The sequence below is a fragment of the Zalophus californianus genome, chromosome 11, assembly GCF_009762305.2.
Source record: "Zalophus californianus isolate mZalCal1 chromosome 11, mZalCal1.pri.v2, whole genome shotgun sequence".
In the NCBI taxonomy this organism is placed as follows: Eukaryota; Metazoa; Chordata; class Mammalia; order Carnivora; family Otariidae; genus Zalophus; species Zalophus californianus.
Window position 1 is genome coordinate 97504075 of NC_045605.1, and position 19138 is coordinate 97523212.

The window sequence follows — 19138 nt, forward strand, 5'->3', positions numbered from 1 at the left end:
GCAGGGAGGCAGGATCCAGAAAGGACAGTACTTCACTCAGACCAACACGGCCCACTGCCCTGTCAAGGCTTTATTTGACACCACTGTTTCAATACAAACAGTCCAGAAAGAAAGTCAAATCCCTTTGGGGGAGGGGGCGAGGGAAGAATGGTCTGTGTTGCTTGGGAGCCCAACCCCCAACCCCCTGCGGGCACGGTGGGCCCAGACTGGCGGCACAGCAGGGGGCGATGGCACCGAGGACACAGTGCACCGCCCAGCGGCCAGGGGGCAAGGCCTGCAGCTCTGTCACGCCTCAAGTTCTCACTGAGGGTTGGGGGGGTGCTGTCTAGGCCCCCCCCGAAGACCAGGATGATACAGAAGAAAGTTGAGCCCCAAGAGCCTGTTTCTGTCCCTCATGTCCTCTGCTTCCTTGGCCAGCATTACGCTCACAGCATCCAGAGCGGGGCACAGGGCAGGTGAGACCCACCATGGCCACCAAGCAAGGGAAGAAGGGACAGAGGGCCCATGCTCCACAATGGATGGCATGGGAGGACTCCGAGACACTCAGAAGTACCCGTCAAGGGATCACTGTAAAAGGGGGGGGGGGGGGGGCGGTGAGACAGGAGAAGATCACTCGGGCCTCCAGTCTGATCCCAAATGAAACCTTTAGGTACCAGGGAAAGTCTCTAGCCCTTAGTAAGGCCCAGACGAAGGTCCTTCCCCTCCCCTGCCGTCTCCCGGCACGCAGAAGAGGCCACTGGAGCCGCAACTGCAGCGAGTCCAGAGCCTCCCTCCCCCTGGGGGCTGGTCCAAGGCAGAACTCCTTCTAGTCGTGCCCACGGGTTCCAGAGGACGGGGGCCAAACCCCAGACAACCCGGAAGGATCCTAGAGCTGGCAAAAAAGCCTTATACGTCTCACTTCCCCTCCTCAGGGAAGGGCTGGACCCAGCAGAAGCCCGCCTGAGGGAACTCCTCCCCCTCTCCCCCTGCTCCCAGGGTGGCCGGGCCGGCGGGGGGCAGCATGGGGGGCAGGATCGGAGGACAGTGTCGAGCACACACGCCAGGGGTGTGAGGGGAGGAGAATAAAGGGCTCAGTCTACAGACAGAGGTCAAGGCTGGGACCGCCCGTCCCCCTCACCCAAGATCCTCAAAGGCCACCCCACTCACACACAACACATAAAAAGTAACAATTCCTCCCCAGCTTCCGCAAGGCAAGCGCCCCTGGCCTTGGAATCATGGGGGTTTTGCTGCTGTTGCCACCAGACGCTTGAGCCGCAGCGCCTGGATCAGTAGGAACCATAGCGATCCTGGACATGGGGAAGGACAGACAAAGTCAAAGTCTCCCACCTGCAGCAGCACCCCCCACCACACCCCTGCAGGACCAGGGTACTCCGGGGACTCGGGTTCCAATCTCACTACGGCAGAGACAGTTTTCGATTTTATTGCAACTCAGGAAAGGGGCTGTGGCCAGATCCCAAGGGGGAAGCCCTGCCTGATCTTGAAGTTGGGGAGGAAGGAGAAAGAGAGGGAAGATGACAAGGCTGGAGAAATCAGTGCAGACAGAGCACTGTCCCAGGGAGCGGCCCTGCCCCGGTGCCCAGCTCGAAGGAGAGAAGCTGCCCCTCCAGAAAAAAAAAAAAAAAGCTCTCTTTCGGGCTCAGGAGCCAGCCAGCAGCAGTGTCTGGAAGTGAAGGCCATCCTCCAAGGACTACTTTCTACTGCTTTACCCGCCTGCCCCAGGCCAAACAGCCCCAGGCTCACCTGCAAAGAATTCATCACACCATTGGCCAGCACCGCCATCTTCCCAGCCACAGACTTGACACCCTGCTTAAACTGGGCAATGTCAGCTGTGGGGAGCACGTTGCCCAGCGATACGCTACCTGTAAAAGCAAGGGAAAGGCGGGCTCAGAGCCCTGCGGGCAGCCCTCCTCAGCCCACAGCGTCTTCCAGCCCTGCTCACAGGCCGGGCCCGGTGTGCACCTTACCCCTGAGGCCCCACCTGCTCCATGAGCTCCATCCACGTCCCCAAAGAGGTCGGAAGAGCTGATGGCGTTACTACCCGAGAGCTGCTGGAGTCGAGACCGGGCTTCATGCTGCAGTGAAGAAACACGGAGGCCTGGGGATCTCTTCACCAAACTCAAAAACTCCTTATTGGCCGAGACACCCTGGTGCTAACGCCCAAAGCAGCGGCAAGGAGGAAACTCCACTCCACCTGCGGCCTCCAGGCTCAGGACAGACAACTCTACTTACCTCAGCATCCACCTCCCGCCCAAAGAACATGTCTGATGAGATGGCTTTGGCTCCTGCAAATTTCTGGCGTGCTTCACTGGACTCGAGGCCTGAGCTCCGGCTTTCCACCTCTCTTCTGTTTGTGACTCTGAGGGGGTGGATGTGGATACCTCTGATCCTTCCCATTCCTATCTGAGCCTAGTAGTACTAGTCCCATTACTAATGGAGGCTGAAAACAGCGCCAGTGGCCTCCTGGGGCTGCTCACTATGGCCCCATCTGGCTGTGGCCCTGGCACTCATGGACCCTCTCCCCTGGACGAGGCCCCGCTCTTCTCCACACCGAAGCCTGGGCACAAGAGAGCTAACGGTGCCCCCCCCAGGCCACGTGGACATACAGTTTAGAGGGGACTGGTCTTCCGCCCCAAACCTCCAGAGCTTCATCAAAGTCTAGGACATCAGAACATCACTACCGCCGGTCTCCTCCGAGTGACAACTGGCCTAACACTAGGTGACCATATGCCTGAGTTTATGCCGACTCTCCCGGCATTTCACCCTCAAAAGCATCCCAGTGTGGATGTAAAAGTGTCCGGTCACGCCTACCTCCCGCCAACACGTGCAAACCCTGGCCTTAGGTGCTTTTTAAGTTTCGCCACATTTAATCCTCCCAGGGACCCCGTGAACTCAATACTTATGTCCCCATTTTACAAATGATTTGCAGATCATTTATCAGTTAAGTCTTGCCCAGATTAACATAAAATAAGCTTAAAAAAAAAAAAACAAATAACAAATAACGTGGTGACCAGAGACACACAACCCCCGGGTGGTCAGGACTGAAGCATAAAATCAGGCCCCTCTTGCCAGAGAAACAGACCTTGAACAAAAGAAGCTGCTAAGCCTTCTGTGATGATAAAGCACAGCTCAAACCGAAGTCTAATTCCCGCACTACCTGACAGCCACCAGCCACATGTGGCTAAATTTATTAATATTAAATTAAAAACCCAGTTCCTCAGCTGCACCGGCCACAGGTAAAGAGCTCAGGAGGAACATACTTAGCGGCCACCACAACCCGGACAGAGCAGATACACAGAACGTTCCCATCACAGGAAAATCCTGCTGGACTGTGCTGCCCTAGCCCACTCCACCTTTCTGAAATAGGCCGGATGCTTGAGATGGTCACTTCTGGCTCCTTCTCCTCCATCCGGTCCATACCCCAGGCGGCATCCGTATCCCAGCGGGAACTGAAACTTTCCCCCAAGGAGAAGGGGTTGTCCTTGTACCTGGTGAGACAGTAGAGTGACTTAGAAAAGCTTGATGAGGAACATGGTGGCCAAGCCTGCTCCCCAACAGCCTTACTTTGGGGGTCCAGAGGCGAAAGTACCAACATCATCAAACAAGTCAAGCTGCGAGCGGGAGGATTTTGCGCTCACGGGGGTTTCCTGCTCGATCACCTGCATCTCAGACAGCGCCGAGTGAGAGACGGAGCTGTGGAGACAAGCAGAGCCACCCGAGAGCAGCGGTGAGCAGCGGTGTCGAGAGAAGACACCCCGCTGCCGGCAGGACCCTGGCTTCTCTCACTGGGACCACCCACAGCCTTCTCCCCGGGCCCGCACCCTAGGCTGGGCCAGACCTAGCAGGGAGTGCTCGGAGCCCCGCGGAGTTGGAGTGCATCCTCAACTGTCCACACATCAGCTCTGTCTTCTCAAAGCAGGGCTTCCCTGGCAAAGGACTGCTCGTTGGCCTCTTATTTTAATAATGCCATGCACCAGACGGTAGTGCTCTCAGTCCTTAAAAACAACTCAGCAGACTTGCTGAACCGTGAGCCATATCCTTTGCCAAGATGGACACGTTCACATGGAAAAGATGCAAAATGCCCCAGAACCCGGAAAAGCAGTCTAATGGTATCAAAGGAGGAATTCTAGACTTCTGCTCTCTCCTAAAAACTGGAATACTGGACAGCAATCCTGGCTACAGGGGACTCGTGAGCTCCGCCAGGGGCCTGATTTACTAAGTACGGCAGTCCTGTGCAGGAGGTATTACTAGGTCTTTTTACAGGTGCAAAAATGGACTCCAAGCAACTCAACAACTGCCTAAAGTCCACAGATCTCTTAATTGGCCCAACTAGATTTTGAACATAGAACTATTGATTCCAAATTCAGTATTTTTTGCCTTTATCCTCTACTTCTCTGAAAGAAGGTAAGGCTGGCTATTTCTGCTTAATCTTTTCAAACCATGTGTCAGCCGAATTTAAGTAACTCCATTTCCGTCCGTGTGCTACTTGTGTAACCCACAGCTAATCAGGGAAACATCACATTTTAATCCCAGGAAGGACTTTAGGTCTTCTCCTTTTCCCTGTTTCAGTCACAGGAATTACTGGGTTAAAGGGTCTGAACAATTTTTAGCTGGTTTGTTCTTTTTTGCAGTGCAATAGAATCTTTAACTTAAACCCACCCTACCCTATTTAAAACCCTATTGTAAAATAGTCTTTAGAGTTCTGCCAGCTAAAAGCTGTAGCTATTTTGTAATGAGTTTAAGTGAAATTAATCCTTAAGATGCCTCTGTGGAGCATGACACAGGAGGAAAGCGAGTTCTCAGGAGTTAGTACCACCTGCCCAACTCTGCCTCTTCTCACTGGGAAACCAGACAGAGGCCCCGGGACCTGGTGCTGTCCAATATTCTGGTTTTTAAGAGCTATCAAAAAGTCTAGTGTTACTGAAATCTCTAGATGCAAGCTCTTAGTGGAGAGCAAACAACATGCGTAAGAGAACTAGTTTGCAGTCCTTGTTTTGTGTTTAAGAAAACGACAGCAACATAAGCCCAGTGGTCCTGAAACGGCAGGATATTGTCAATGCCAAAGGGCATGTGTCTAGGGGCATTTCTGGGTGTTAGCGCGCCTGGCAGCAATGGCGTTTAGTGGTCAAGGATTAGGGATGCTGAGAGCCTTGTAATTCTCAGGGAGGTCTTAAGCAACACCTACCCTTTTAGGTATGTCAAAAAAGCACCCAGTCCTATGTTTCTTTCATTTAACAAACACAGTGAGCACAGACCTACTCTGTGACAAGCACTATACTAGGCACTTTAAGACAATTAACAAAGCCATCTATCTGTTCAGCCTTGGGGGAAGACTGAGCCTGGAAACCCAAACTCCTGGGAAGAATTTGCAGTGGCTCCCAGGAGAACAGTGGCATTTCCCCGCCACACCCCAGAGCTGAGCCTCACCTGCGGGACACCAAGCCCATGCCCAACCTCTCAGCCTGTTCTCGCTTCTTCCCTTCCAGATTCTGTAGCTTTTTTTCCTCCTTCTTACGGTCAATCTGGAGCTCCTGGTAGGCCAGGCGCATGGAGGCAACCCTTGAAGGAATAAACGTGTCAGAGGCCAGCTCCCGTCCTACCTGCCCACCCAACCCCACGTGAGCCAGGGCCCCTGGGGCCAACACTCACATGGACTCCTCGGCCTGCTTCTTGGCATCAGCCACCTGCTGCTCACGGAGCTTCTCTGCCACCTGGGCCTGCCGCTCCATCTCAGTGAAGCTCTGGCTGCTCACCTTCTGGGCCCCCAGGCCTTTCTTGGCACCCAGCTGGGAGGAGAATGATGGGATGGGGGCCTTGCCAACAACCACAATGTCTTGTGTTCCCCACCCCCTCCAGCATGGGTCCTCTAGCCACACCCCCAAAGGGAGCATTCCTTCTTAATGTTTAGGGTAAAAAACAGGGAGCCCAGCCAGCATGGGCAAGAGGCAGAAGAGTGGCTCTGCTGGAGCCAGGCACGAGGTGGCCCACACCAGGCCAGCAGAGGCCCCAGGGCCTGCAAACAGCAGGTAATGCTGACCAGGACCGGTCTGTGCCAGGCCCTCGAGGCGCACATCGCGCTGACTCTTCCCAGGAGCCCCTTAAAGACAGACATCTTGACAGCCCTTTCACAGACAGGGTTCAGAAAAGTATTTCTGCCAAAGTCACACAGCCAGTAAGTGGCAGGGTCAAGGGGTGCATCCAGGCTGTCTGACACCGGCTCCTAACCACCACCATACTGCCTCTCTCGCCTACCCCTTTCTTAGCTGCTGCTGGCTTCTTCTTGCCAATGAGGGAGGTTCTCGGTTCTGTGTGAGAAAGAAGACGGGGCAGGAGTGAAGACAAAGGGGGGTCAGAGGTGGCGGCTCAGTCCGTATCATGCAGCTTCTTGGCAAGAGCTTCCACAAAGAACAGCTTCAGGCAGAGGAAGGCAAGGCTGCCACCCACCAGTCCCAACCGATGGCATAGGCAGAGTCCAAGCCAAAGACAGACAGACAAGGTTAGGCGAGGGTCCTGACTCCCAGCAGACTGAGACAAGAACCTGGACCCAAAGCACCAGAGACTGTCACAGTCCCTGAACCAACACGAAGACTACTAGGCAAGGGGCAGGTGTTAAATACCAGCCTCAGCTCCTACAGCAGGGAGCTGCCATGCAAGGGGCTGGGCTCCCCAAGCAGCTTCTGGTTACCTCTCGCAGGAAGGGCCCCTTTAGGTGACAGACGCATGGACTCTAAAGAGAAAGACGTGGCTAACAAGGGGCCCACCCCAGAGCCTCCATATAACTCCCAAGCCCAGGGGCCTCTAGAGAGCCTCACTTTAGACCAAGCCATACCAGCCTTTGCATGGGCTCAGTTTTAGTCATTCTGCTAGCCTCCCACCCCAGCCCCCAAGGGTCAACAGAGCCACCGAGGTCAGCCAACAAACTGTTCTAACGCTGAATCAAGACTAAAGAACACTAAAGAAAGTAAAAAAAAAAAAAAAAAAAAAAAAAAAAAGAACTGAAAGGCCACAGGCTGGGAAAGGACAGTGTTGCCTCCAGCTGTGAGAGCCGCACCCCCACCCCAGGAAATGGACCAGACAGGCCAGTCTTGCCCCAGACTCCAGGGTTAGGTGTCCAGTCTCATACTGGCCTCCCCACACTTTGGCTAGACCCAGCTCCACATTCAGAGGCAGACTCCAGGCCTTGTCCACCAGCTACCAGGTTTATCAATTCAAAGGGCCTGGTTCTAAAGTCCTTGCAGCTGATGCTGCAGCCACAAACCCAATCCCAGTCCCCACTCCAGAGAGATCAGATGCACAATCTCATGACCTCAGTCCACATGACCAGGCAAGAGCAGACCTAAAAAGAACGCTGGAGGCCCACCCTCTCCCAGTCACCCCGTATCTGCCAGGTGGCATACTGACCCAGACAGGCTTTGGGTGAGGTGCCAAGCAGGTCCATGCTGGGGCCGTGCTCCGGCTCTGTGGATGCGATGGTGGGGGTTAGGTATAAGGCACAAAGCTTGCAGTGACCTCCCCTTAAGGGAAGTGATAGGGTAAGAATAGGGAGAACTGGCTTTCTTCAGCTTGCTGAGGGCACTGAAAGATAAAACGAATGCCCACCACTTCCTCCAAGAGATTGAAATGAGTCCTAGCCCACTGAGAAATATAGGAACCCCCCCCCGACACACACACACTCCGATCCCCTTGGCCAGGTGTCCCCTTCCTAGCCCCAAGTCCTCTGCCAATACCAGGGCACCTGATTGAAATCGGGACTGAACTCACGTGCCAGGCTACTGATCTCTGTAGAAGGGGCTAGCTGCTGGGTCTCTGCCGGGTTGGGGGCTGGTTCTTTCCAGGCAGGGGGCTGAAAAAGAAGCCAGATCACAGAAGCTTGGATGAGCCACTCCTCCTGGCAAGGAGCGCCAGGAAACTACAGGTACCTTGTAGGTATGAGGCCCTCCTCCAAGCCCAGGAGAAAAGAAAACCGGACACAAATGAGTAAAAGTATAGCTGCTACTGACGATGGAAGAACAAAACAGGAACTTCGCAGCCACCCCCACCCTCCACTACTTACTCACAAGTCAGAGCTCGTTCCCCTCATTTCACAACTAAACTACTGGGCACTTACCACCTGCCAAGCACAAGTCTAAAGCCTTTTCACATATAAATACACTTAGCGATCATGACAAACCCTACGAGGCAGATACAGCTCTTTCAGAGACGCAGGTTTTAACAGGTTACGTGACTTAGCCACCGTCCCAGAAATGCCAAGGAGAGGAGAGGAGCAGGAATTCAGACTAAGAGTCTGACTTCAGCACCCAGTGTCAGTAGACAGGAAACCTTCCGCCAGGGGTGGGTTGCTGGGGAGGAAATCCTTTCCTTGTCCCCAGTCACAGTACCTTCCTTACGGGGAAAGGGTCCAGGAAAGGTCGTGTGGAGCTCCAGACACCTCCTGAGCTCTCTAGAAGCTTCTCCTCCTCCCTCCTATCCCACTTTGCAGGGGTCCATTCCCCAGGAGGGCCACACGACACACCTACGCACAGGAGGAGGAAACATCCGGGCCTACCCAGCAGTGAGCCGCAGACATTCCCTGGCTGAGGTCTCATCCCAAGGTGAATGGACTCCATGCCACGTGATCACAGAAGGCCTTGGCCTGGTAAGTAAGCCACCTGCCAGCAACAATCATGTGAAACATTCCTTGTGGGTACTCACTTGAGTGTGTTCCGTGAAGAAATCAGAGTCCTTCTTCTCTGGGGAGTGACTGGGAGCACTACTCATATTGTCTATCCAAAGCTAGAAGGAAGAAGACACCCTTGAAACACAGGGCTCTGAATATTCCCACTCACCCCACTCCCCTCGCCCCGGGGAACAGCCACTTACATCAGTGCCATGCCTAGCCAAGGCTGCACTCCCCAGCTGCCGGATCTTTTCCCGGTACATCTGGGCAGCTCGGCTATTGTATTTGGTGTTGGCATCACTGGCTGTACATCCATGTTGGCGGAAGAAAGCTGTCTGGAGAGCAAGGAAGAGAGGAGAGCATGCTACAGGTGATTCCCCAGAGCCAAAGAGGCACCCCCTTGTAACAACCGGTTATTATTTATACATGATGAATACACCCTACTGACATCAGCAGTTTTTCACAGAGGTAAAGATCCCCAGAAATGCCTGCAAAAAAAAAGGCCTCCCATCCTCTGAGATGACTGACTGAACCTCAGCCCTCACTCAACCCTGCCTGAAGACAGCACGCCATCCCCACGGTGCCCATCCTTCATCCAGGCTCACGAGATCTGGATGACTGTGGCAGCCCCAACTCCTTTAGCCTTTCCCCAAGAACACCTGTCCAGTTTAGTTTGAATCTGAAGTGCATTTGAGAAAAAACAATTTCCAAGTTTAGAGAATAGCGTACACTGTTACTATAGACCAGAAAATCCTCTGAAAAGAGATAATGACAGGGCCTCCTAGGAAGACATTGTAAAGTTAGTACCCAAGCAGAAGAAGAATGGGGGTGGGGAGGATGGTAAGAAGGAGCTTTACCGCATTGGCATTTCCGCCGACCTGCATACACCTCAGCTGGAACCAGTTCCAATTGGAATCCAACTCTGTGGACCTGTGTGCAAGGGCTGCATGTCACCCACCAGCAGATACCAGGAGACGCTTCCCTGGCAGACCCACACCTGTCATTTGGCCTCGGGCTGCAGTAGGCGCCCAGGAAACATTAATCAGCCACCACCCTATTTCCTCCACTCTACCTGGTCCGTGAAAGGTTTGCTCTTCAATTATCTAGTCAAAAGAGTACTAATTATTGTCCAGATCCGAAAGAAGGTCGAATTCTCAAGCACTCAAGCTTGGATTTGGCTTTCCCCTTAAGGACAGTCATAGTCTCACTCCAGACATACTCGACCAACAGATCAGCAATAAGGTCAATGCAGCTAACTTTTCCCTGAAACTAAAACTCGGAGTGTCAAGTTTAACCAACAGGAAAGAAGGAAATTTTAACCTACACGCGGACACAAACCGCCTATGTGGCAAGGGGCCCACACAGGCGGCTCCCTCCCGTGGGCGGCCACCGGACCCCTCCCTGGCCAATCGGTCCAACCGAGGCAGCCACTCTCCCTTGCTGAGCCCCCAGCCCCAGCCGGCCGGATAGAAGCACAGCAGCCGCAAGACGACCCCACCTGATGAAGCTGAGATGGACGCCCAGGGAGCGGTGCACCCCAGAACAGTCAATGCACAAGAAAACACCATACGTGATGCTGGCCCAACTCGGATTCTTGGCGCCACAGTCGAAGCAGGCCTGGGTGGAGGAGGCGATGAGCCAATGGTCAGGGGCCCCCGAGTCGAGGCCGGGCACAGACACGCCAGGGAGACAGCCCACGTCCGCCCCTCTCCCTCCCTCAGGCCCCAGGGGAGACGGGAGAATCCCTCTCCGCCAGCGCCGGACCCCGCGCGCCTCCGGCTCGCGCACCTTGTTGGTCGGAATCCCGCGAAGCCGCTTGAAAAGAGTCTGGATTTCGGTCTTGCTTGGTTCCGCCGCCATTTTCTCTCCTTCCCAGACACCAGCGCGACCGACGGGTCCCGTCGCGGGCCAATCCGCGGCCGGGAAGGCGGGGCACCGGCGCGGCGCCAGCAGCGCCCTCGCCAGCCGCGCGGTGGGGCGATTTGTCCGGATCTGGACCAATGAGGGCCGGCGGAACCGGAGCGGAGACGGCGGTGGCCCGGGACTCTACAATGGTCGCGGGACCGGCGCCGCGCCACGCGGGGGCCAACCCGCAGCCAGGGCGGAGCGACGGCTCACCGGCGACCCAAACCTCGCGCGAGCGCCACCCGGACGGCCCGCCACCCCCGGCAGGTGGCGCGACCTCCCGGAAGGTGAGGGCTGCGAGCCTGGGGGCAAGTGGCCGGGGACCCCAGCTGGGGCCAGTTTCCGATGCGTGAGTAATGATTAACAGTTCTACCAAGCACTCACGGTCCCACCGGCCTGGACAGGAAGACAAACTGGCTGGGCTCCCGTCCAGCCCAGAACTCAATACCCAGCCTCGAATTTGGCGGGCTCACACCAAGCCCGATCTTGAGTACCTCCCACCCCAGATTAAGGTCCTCAAAGCAGATACTAGCCAGAGCAGATACCAAGCTGCCAAACCTTTGCCCATAACAAACTCTAGGCCCACAGACCTCCCCACTCAGTGCCTCTCCCCAGATGCTCTCTGCAGCCTGCCAAGGGTGGAGTATCAGAAAAGATGCACACACGCCTGACAGTGCCTTTTTTTTTTTCCAAGTTTAATACACACTAGAACAAACCACAAGAGAGTGCTGCTAGCCCAGAACTACACTCACCCCAAGACCACCCCAGGAACCCCAAAACACTGAGACCAGGAACTGGGTCCACAGCTCCTGGGGAGACCCACCCATTCCTGGAGAGGCTCAGGCACCCCTGAGCCCTTCTGTCATCACCTGACCTCCCCACCTACCCCCTGAGCCTAGATTCAGTTGGCCCTTCCCTACCAGTCCCTTCCTAGATGAAGGCCGATCCCCTCCCTGGGTCCCAGGACTTCCTTCCTCCTCAATGGACAGAAGGGCAGCAGGGGCACCATGGTCCAGGGCCCTCAGGTCCGGTGGTCCAAGAGAAGCTGGGCTCTGATGCAAGGTGGAGAAATGCTGCAGAAGGGCTGTCACAGGAGGTCAGGCCCCCACACACTCCACATAATTGGCAGGGTACAGACCAATGCGGCCACTCTGCAGCTGGCCCTGGCACCAGCCCTGCTCATCCTCCTCGCTCATCTTCAGCAGCTCCTCCCCTGGGGGAAAGGGGATTCGTCACTACCCATTGCCCTGGCCCAGCCCCAATCCTGCAATCGGGTCAAGGACTGAGGGGGAGGAGGTGGTAGGAGAACCCAGCCCGGAGAAGAGACATGCCTCAGGCAAAGAGAGGTCAAACTCTGCGAGCCACCCCACCCCAGACCCTGAAGGCATCAAGCAGGCCCCAGCTGGTGACTTTGAGAGGGAGGTGCGGGCTCAGAGCAGACACTCGACTCCTTGGGTCTGGACCGAGAGCAGCCTTTCAGAATCAGACAACTGGCCCTTGGGAAGTAGGCATCAGGCTTCCCTTTTCCACACCCCTGCTCAGGTTGTAAAGGAGGGGAGGGGGTAGCTGAAGGCTGGAGAGGAGCAGAAAAGGGGTCCCTGGGTACCTGCTCGGAAGCTCAGCTCATCAGCTTCCTGGCCGGCGTAGTCATAGAGCGCCCGCACCCGCACCCCAGTGGCAGCCTTCCGGGGATTCTCCTCATCCGACCACTCCTCATCCTGCCCACCGCTAGAGAGGGGAGACAGAAGGCGGCAGGCTCAGGGCACAAGGACCGCTTTGAGCAAGAGAGCCTAGGACCCAGGGCCAAGGGCTCACCCTCTGGAAGAACCCTGGGAGAGGCAGGTGGGAAAGAACTGAAAGATCCTAGTCTGACCTCTGCCACACATGCTTGTGAGCTTGGCGCGCTTCCCGCCACCTGGGGCTGATGTGAGCAGTAGATGAGCGCGAATGTGGGAACCGCCTGGCAAAGCTAAACCACCATGAACACTGGCATCATGACAACTACTAAGTAGGTCCTAAGGTTCCTGGCACCAATTGTCAGCCCACTTCAGGTGTGAGGGGAATGAAGGGAAGGAGACAGAGGGAAAGAGGGCAGGGCAGGGGGCAGAGCTATTTCCTTCCCACAGCCAGGATTCCGACTCTCACCCTGGCGACCCCGGGGACTGGGGTGGGGGTGCAGCGCCATCTCTTGTGGGCACGATGCTGGTCAGAGTAACCTCATCAGGGCTCCGGCCACCCTTCTCCTTCCTGCTAATTGTCCTCTGTGTATCCAAGGACCACTCCTGTGAGGACAGTGCTTAGGGTCAGGCTGGGCTGCAGGCTGTGGTGGCAGCCCTCATCCCAAGCCCTAGCTTCCCTCCTGAGGTCCAGGCTGAGCCCACCGCCCCTCCCAGCCCCAGCCAGCCCGGAACACGGACCTCAAACTGCGGCCAGTTCATGGCCATGCCTGGCCCGTGGGTGCTGCGCCACCAGCGCAGATCCTCTTCATCACTGGCTGCCTCGATGCCCTGATGCAGGTCTCGGTAGAGTTCATGGAATCTGTGGCCCAAGGCACAACCTCAACCTGGGAAGCCCTGGGCCCCAGTACCCGCCCCCCCCAAACTCATTCTGCCTGGCCAGAGCCTGGGGGAGATGGAGCAGACCCAGCATTACCCCCAGGCCTCCATGTCCAGCTCGCAGGCCATACCTCTCGCTGCTGGAGAGGTCGAGGTGCTGGTGTAAGGTAAGCAGCATATCCTTGAAGAAGAGAAGCCGCTGGCGCTCGGCCGCCTGGCAGCTCTCGAAGGCCTGCTCCATGTCCTCCATGTAGCGAGGGGTGTAGCGATGCAGCTCCGCCAATGTCTGCTCGTAGTGGGTTTTCATCTGGGTGGGAGAGGAGGAGCCTGGTGAGGACCAGACTTCTTCCACTCAGGACTCCACTAGTATTTACCGAGCGCCACCGCCGCGGCGGGAGGGGGTGGGGGACTTGCGGGGAGACCCCGGGCCAGGCACCTGCGGCAATTAGGCCGCAGCCCCAGCTCCAGCCCTCCAACACCCCAGCAGCCGAACAGGGGAGGGGACATTGGGCACAGCCACTTTCAGAGTCTGGTGAGTGAAAATGGGGGGGTGAGATGAGGTCAACCTCGAGGGACAGGGAGGGAGAAATCAGGACAGGCTTCCTGGAGGAGGGAGAAACTGAGCAGCAGATAGGCAGAGCTGGAGGACAGGGCGCTCTGGTAGAGAAGGCAACGTGAGAGCTTGGTGGGGGCGTTGGAGACACAACGGAAGGAAAGGAGCTGGAAGGTCCCCTCAACTGCTAAGATGCTCCCAATGCCTGAAACTGAACCGTTTCCTTCCCTGGGTAAAGCATCAGCTTTTCTCTGGCTCCTCTTTTAAGTGATGATTTGGAGAGCGGGTGGCCCACGCGGATGAGAGCGTTGAGTTCAGGGCCTGGGAGAGGCGTGCCCGCTGCCGGTACCTTCTCGGCCTCCTTGGCGCAGCGATCCACCCGCTCCTGCAGCTTGCGCCGCTGCTCTTGGGAGACGGCGCTGTCCGCCTTTGCGTGGCTCTCCCGAGTCTGGGCTGTCTTCTCCTCCTTCCGTGCTGCATGGTAGCTCTTCTTGGAAGCCTCAACCTGGCACACACGGGGACAAATCCGGAGACCCTGCAATGCCAAGCCCCGGCCCCCTCCAGCCCCGGGGCGGATTCGGGAAGGGACCCATCCCTCCCAGTCTCACCTCCTTCAGCCTCTTGAGCCAGGGCTTCTGGGCCTTGCGGAAGCCGTCCTCGGCAGCCCGGCTCTCGCGGAAGCCACCCAGCACAGGCCGGTGGAAGGCACCCCGCTGCCAGGCGCGCACCCGTTCGCTGTCCTGCCCCTGCAGCTTCTCCCGCACCTCCAGGTGCAGCGCGCTCAGCCTCTCGGCTGCCGTGAAGAAGGCGTGCCAGGCCTTCTCCAGCGTGCCGTACTGGGGGCCTGCAGGGAAGGGCTGGGCTGGGACCCGGCCAGGGACGCCGCCAGAAATGAGCCCACCCCCCTCCCATCCCCCTCACCACAGGGGACTGCCCTGGGTGCCAGGCCCGCAGCAGGGGATGCAAAGGTGAACAACGAAGAGGTCAGCGGCTACTTAGGGATATACGCCATCTCACCGAATCCTTATCCACCACCATGAAAACAGAGTCACAATCAACATTTAACAGGTGAAAAACAGCAGCCCAGAAAAGTGAACTAATCACTCAAAGCATTACAGCCACAAGTCAACTGCCCAAAACATTGCAGCTGAGGTTCAAACCCAACTCTGCGGCATCAACCACTACTATTGCCTCAGAGGGAAGAACAAGCTTTTTAGAATGGAAAGATCCCCAGCTCCCGAATCAGAAGGCCTGATTCGAGGTTCGAGGTTCAGCTCTTCCTAGCTGTGACTTCAGGCAAGTCGCCTAGCCTCTCTGAACTTCTGGATTCTCCTCTAGAAAATGGGTAGAACAGGACCATCTCCACCACAGGGCTGTTAGAAACATCAGAGTAACTCACGACCATACTCTGCAAAACTCTTAAAAACTGTAAGAATAACCAAGAAGCTCTTCCCTCTTCAAAGGGAAGGCATACGCAGAGTCCTCAAACTTCTCATGAGCGTTGCAAAAGAGAAGCTGCCTCGCCTGATCTCCCCACCCTCAGCGGCCTCTGCTGCCGGCAAGGCCTGAGCACTGGCTCACCCTTTTCCACGGTGCCCCTCCACTTGCGGGCCCAATCAGCCAGCTGCTGGGCGTAGGCCTTCTCGATGCGGGCACGTTCCTGGAAGCAGCTGACCAGGTCCCCGCAGAGCCGATGGCCGTCCTCCACCCGCTGCACGGTCCGCCTATAGTTGCCAGCCTGGGGCAGACAGGAGAAAGCCCGTGTCACCGGGGAGAAGCCCCCTCCAGGGCTGGGGCTGACAGCTCAGTTCCTCCCCTGGACAGGTGGCTGGGCCCGGGGGGAGGGGGGCATTTCAGTGCCACCACCAAACCTAGGACCCAGCTGCTCACCTCCCAGAAACTGCCCTCCAGGGCCTCCCCTCCAGCGTCTTCCTCTGGAGCCATGGTGTCCCCGCAGCACGGAATGGTGGCGGATGGGGGCTATGGAGGGCAAAGGGGTAAGCAGGGAAGCCAGATATACGCTGTTGGGGAGAGGAAAAGATCCTCTCCTATCCCTGGACTTTGTCCCCACGGCTATCCCTACCATCCAAGGAGCTGTCAGAGCTAGGACTCCCCAGGTGGGGGGTCTGGAAGGTTCCAGGAGGGGCTGGGATAGGAGAAAGGATGGCCACTTCAAAGCTCTTCCTTGGGCCCTAAGTCTGCCCACCCCCTCCCCCACCCAGCCTCATTCCACCTACCTGGGGCCTAGAGATCACTTCAGGGACCTGGATGTCCAACTCTCAAAGCTGCCACTGTGATTCTGCCTTGAAGCTGACAAAAGCAAGGCAGGGGGTGAGGGCAGGGACCTAGAGCGTCCAGGGCGGTGCCCGGCTCCCCCGATATAGCAACTGCTGTCAGAAGCGCCAGATTCCAGCCAGGAGAATGCCAGGCGGGTCACACGATCCAACTGGGGATTAGGTGGCAGGCGGGGGTGGGTGGTGGGCATAGGGCCCCGCTGCCCCCCCTCCCCACTACAGATGAGAGCGGAGGATACCTGCCCACGCCAGGCCCTGTTACCTTCCCCTGAACAACAAGACGACCCTTTACCAGACCAGGCCAAGTCGGAGGGTGCCCAGCCACACTCCAGTGACTCCCTTTGCCCGCAAGAGCAGACTGGGAGCCAGGAGGCCTGAGTCCGGTCTTGGCCAAGAAGCTTGAACAAGTGCATTTTACTGCCCTGGTGAGGTAGAAATTCTGCCTCCTGGTCCTCTGCGCCAGGGCTGGTCTCAGACTCAAACCAGGCAATGAGCAAGAAATGTGAGGGGCCTGACAGTCACAAGGGACATTCATCCTTTCCCACAGCATCCACTGAGGTCCCATAAGCCTCCCTGGGTAATGAATAACTCAGCCCCACCCTCAAAGAGCCCAGAGTCTGGGGCAGCAAGGGGATGCCAACAGGCCCTCAGCCAATTCTAAGAGTGTGCACCAGAACCGTAGAGGAGGGCAAGGTAGATTCCAACCCCAGAGCCACCACCCCAGAGGCTAGAGGACACAGTGGCATGCAGCCACTCCCCTCCTGCCTCTTGGCAGCGGCTCAGCTGTCCCCAGCACTGACTCAAGCCCCTAAAAGGAAACCGCTTCCTCCTCTGAGCAAGCCCAAGGGACACCGCCAGGCCCAGGGGGACAGAGTAGGTGCCCACTGCCCCCAAGCAGGGCTCTATCACACTGCTCCCCTCCAAACTGACAAGCCACTATCCATCCTTCAAAACTCCAGTCTCCCAGACCCCATTCCTCTACCCGCATTCACACAGCCCCTTGTGAGCCTTCTGTCAGGCTTATATATTATGTATTCCATCGGATCGTCATTGACAGGAGAGGATCTGTCCCCAGTCATTGACAGAGGGGGTCCAATTTGCGGGTTTCTTTGGGCACTGGCAGGTGGTAGCTGAATGAAGAAACGGGAAAAGGACCGGGAAACCTGCTGGCTATAGCAGCTGTGAGAAAGCTTGGCCTAGGTGGGATCCAGCCCTAAGCTAACAGGAGAGAGAGCTGAGGCGCGCAGCGGAGCGGCCTGGGTACAGAGCAGGAGAGGGACAGAGTGGCTGGCCCACCAGGGTCCTCAGCACTTCCCCTTGCTTCTTCTTGAGCCTGCCCCATTTACCCAGAAAGGACTTGCCGACCAGATGGAGAGAAACAGAGCCGCAGCTGTAAATCACAGGGCCTTCGGAGCAGTCCCAGTCAGGCATCCAGGGGCCTGGGCCCCCTGCCTGCTCCAGCCTCCAGGCTCCCGGGAGACCTGCCCCCCACCCGGTCCCTCTCTCTGGCCCCAGAACAGAGCAAGCTGTGTGTGCAGGGCTGGCACTGCTCCCTCCCGCCTCCCAGAGCAAACACAAGCCCGAGTCCCAGGCACAGCCAGGCCCCACAGCCCTGGCTGCATCTAGCTATGGGTGTGGGCCCTGCGTGCCATGAGGGGCACCCCGAGCTTCCTGACTTCAGCAGAGACCCAGACTGGTGCCCAGAACACACTTGGCCACAGGCAAGAGCTCTGAAGGCAGATAATGAATGCTTCCCAGCCCAGGTAGCCAGGACCTACTGGGCCTGCAGAAGTCTGCGAGGGGGCTTGGCACGGTCTCCTCAGAGCTGCTCGGGCCAAGGTAGGAAGTCCTGAGACTCGGGGAAGAACCCACTCTCCCTACCTAAGGCAGGTAGGTACCCCCCACCCCCACCCCCGCGCAGAACAGCCCCCACCTTCCCAGAAGCTGGGGGCAGGCCCCTGGGAGGGAGCAAGGCCGACCGGCCCTGCCCGTCCTCCTGAGTCACAGGCTGCGCCCAAGGGCTCCTGCAGCAGCGCCTCCCGGGCGGCCCGCAGCCCTAGGATGCCGAGGCACAGTTGTGGGCGGCCCACTGGTCCAGAGAGGGGTGCCTAGGCTAGAGTGGCTGGAACCAGCAGCCAGAGCCGCCCCGGGGGGTGGGGGAAGGGGTGGCGCAGGGAAAGGGGAGGAGGCAGGGCCAGGGAGGGGCATAACAAAGGGGCACTTTTGGAAACCCGACCTGCCGCCCGAGGTGCCTGCTCCCTGATGACGCACTCCAAACCCGGAGCCTCTACACCAACCCTTTGGCTGCCCGTGTCTGGCCTCAGCCCTTATGGACGGCGCCCTTCGACCGGCCCTCCTGCCGGCCCGAAGCTGCACCACTCGGAGCCGGTGGAGCCCACGCGGAGCGGCCGGGCCGGGTCCAGCCATGGAGGCTCTAGGACTTCTTGGCCAAACTTGTTGAACTTGGTCTCGGCGGGGGTGGGGCCAGCCGATCACCGCTGAGGGGAGGGGGCGCACCCTTCCTGGGCCAGCCCGGCCGTGGACTCCAGAAGGTGACCCGGGGCAGCGGCCCAGGAATTAGGGCTCTTTGCAAAGAGCGAGGGGTCCCCGGGGTGTTTGGGGGCGTTTAAGGAGCCCTAGGACATGGTGTGGCCCTCCAGCCCCGATGCCCCCCTCTCCTCCGCCGGCCTGGGAAATCGCGGGGTGCGCCGCGCCGCAGATGAGACACCCCCTCGGCTCGGCGGCGCTCTTCCCGTCCTCGCGTAGAGTGGGGTAGCCGGGGGCTCCCAGGGCGGGAGTCGGTCCCATTGCAAACTTCAAGAGCCGGAGGAGAGGGCGGGATCGATTCGCGGCTCCCGCCGCCGCCTCCCCGCGGTTCCCGCGGGGGCAGCACTCACCGCGTCCTTCCTGGGCGTCTCGGCGGGTGGGGGCCCGGCCACGCTCCGGCCGGAGTCCTGCCGCTCCCGGGCCGGGGCCACCGCCTCCCGGAGCGCGCCCGGCCCTCCCCCGGGAAGCCCGGCCCCCGGCCCCGCCCTCTCCTCGCGGCCGCTGCCCCAACCCCACCCGCCAGAGGCCGGGGCGCAGGGGCTGCAAGCATCGCGGCGACCCGCGGCTCCCGGAGCGCGGGCCGTGGGGTATCGGCTCCAACGGGAGAAGCGCCAGGGCCCGCTCCGCAGGG

At 58.1% G+C, this 19138-nt stretch overlaps 3 protein-coding genes across 6 annotated transcripts in view; 1 reads left to right on the forward strand and 2 right to left on the reverse strand.

The window, feature by feature from the left end:
- Window positions 1-45: 45 nt before the first annotated feature.
- ARFGAP2 (ADP ribosylation factor GTPase activating protein 2) lies at window positions 46-10678 on the reverse strand. 3 transcript variants are annotated; one of them, XM_027579525.2, is made up of 16 exons: window positions 10442-10674; window positions 10152-10270; window positions 9511-9583; window positions 8857-8988; window positions 8689-8769; window positions 7759-7840; window positions 7399-7455; window positions 6250-6302; window positions 5647-5783; window positions 5425-5556; window positions 3562-3690; window positions 3351-3485; window positions 2230-2356; window positions 1979-2072; window positions 1741-1859; window positions 46-1286 (listed from the first exon to the last, which is right to left on the reverse strand). In XM_027579525.2, exons 1-16 carry the CDS (start codon window positions 10511-10513, stop codon window positions 1266-1268), a joined length of 1563 nt encoding a protein of 520 aa, XP_027435326.1. In that variant the 5' UTR covers window positions 10514-10674; the 3' UTR covers window positions 46-1265. The 3 variants fall into 3 exon arrangements, with proteins under 3 accessions (XP_027435326.1, XP_027435327.1, XP_027435328.1); XM_027579526.2 differs by lacking the exon at window positions 7399-7455 and having other exon boundaries at window positions 10442-10676; XM_027579527.2 differs by lacking the exons at window positions 9511-9583; window positions 10152-10270 and having other exon boundaries at window positions 10442-10678.
- Window positions 10679-11236: 558 nt separating this feature from the next.
- Window positions 11237-18985, reverse strand: PACSIN3 (protein kinase C and casein kinase substrate in neurons 3). 2 transcript variants are annotated; one of them, XM_027578273.2, is made up of 11 exons: window positions 18858-18985; window positions 15904-15976; window positions 15557-15646; window positions 15248-15404; window positions 14275-14510; window positions 14016-14171; window positions 13245-13420; window positions 12976-13096; window positions 12704-12840; window positions 12165-12286; window positions 11237-11771 (listed from the first exon to the last, which is right to left on the reverse strand). In XM_027578273.2, exons 3-11 carry the CDS (start codon window positions 15608-15610, stop codon window positions 11656-11658), a joined length of 1275 nt encoding a protein of 424 aa, XP_027434074.1. In that variant the 5' UTR covers window positions 15611-15646; window positions 15904-15976; window positions 18858-18985; the 3' UTR covers window positions 11237-11655. The 2 variants fall into 2 exon arrangements, with proteins under 2 accessions (XP_027434074.1, XP_027434073.1); XM_027578272.2 differs by having other exon boundaries at window positions 14275-14528.
- DDB2 (damage specific DNA binding protein 2) overlaps window positions 16008-19138 on the forward strand; it is a 36526-nt gene continuing 33395 nt past the window's right edge. The window contains exon 1 of the mRNA XM_035722644.1: window positions 16008-17799. Coding sequence (XP_035578537.1) covers window positions 17589-17799 — 211 coding nt within the window. The 5' untranslated portion in view covers window positions 16008-17588. The remainder of the gene's footprint in view (window positions 17800-19138) is intronic.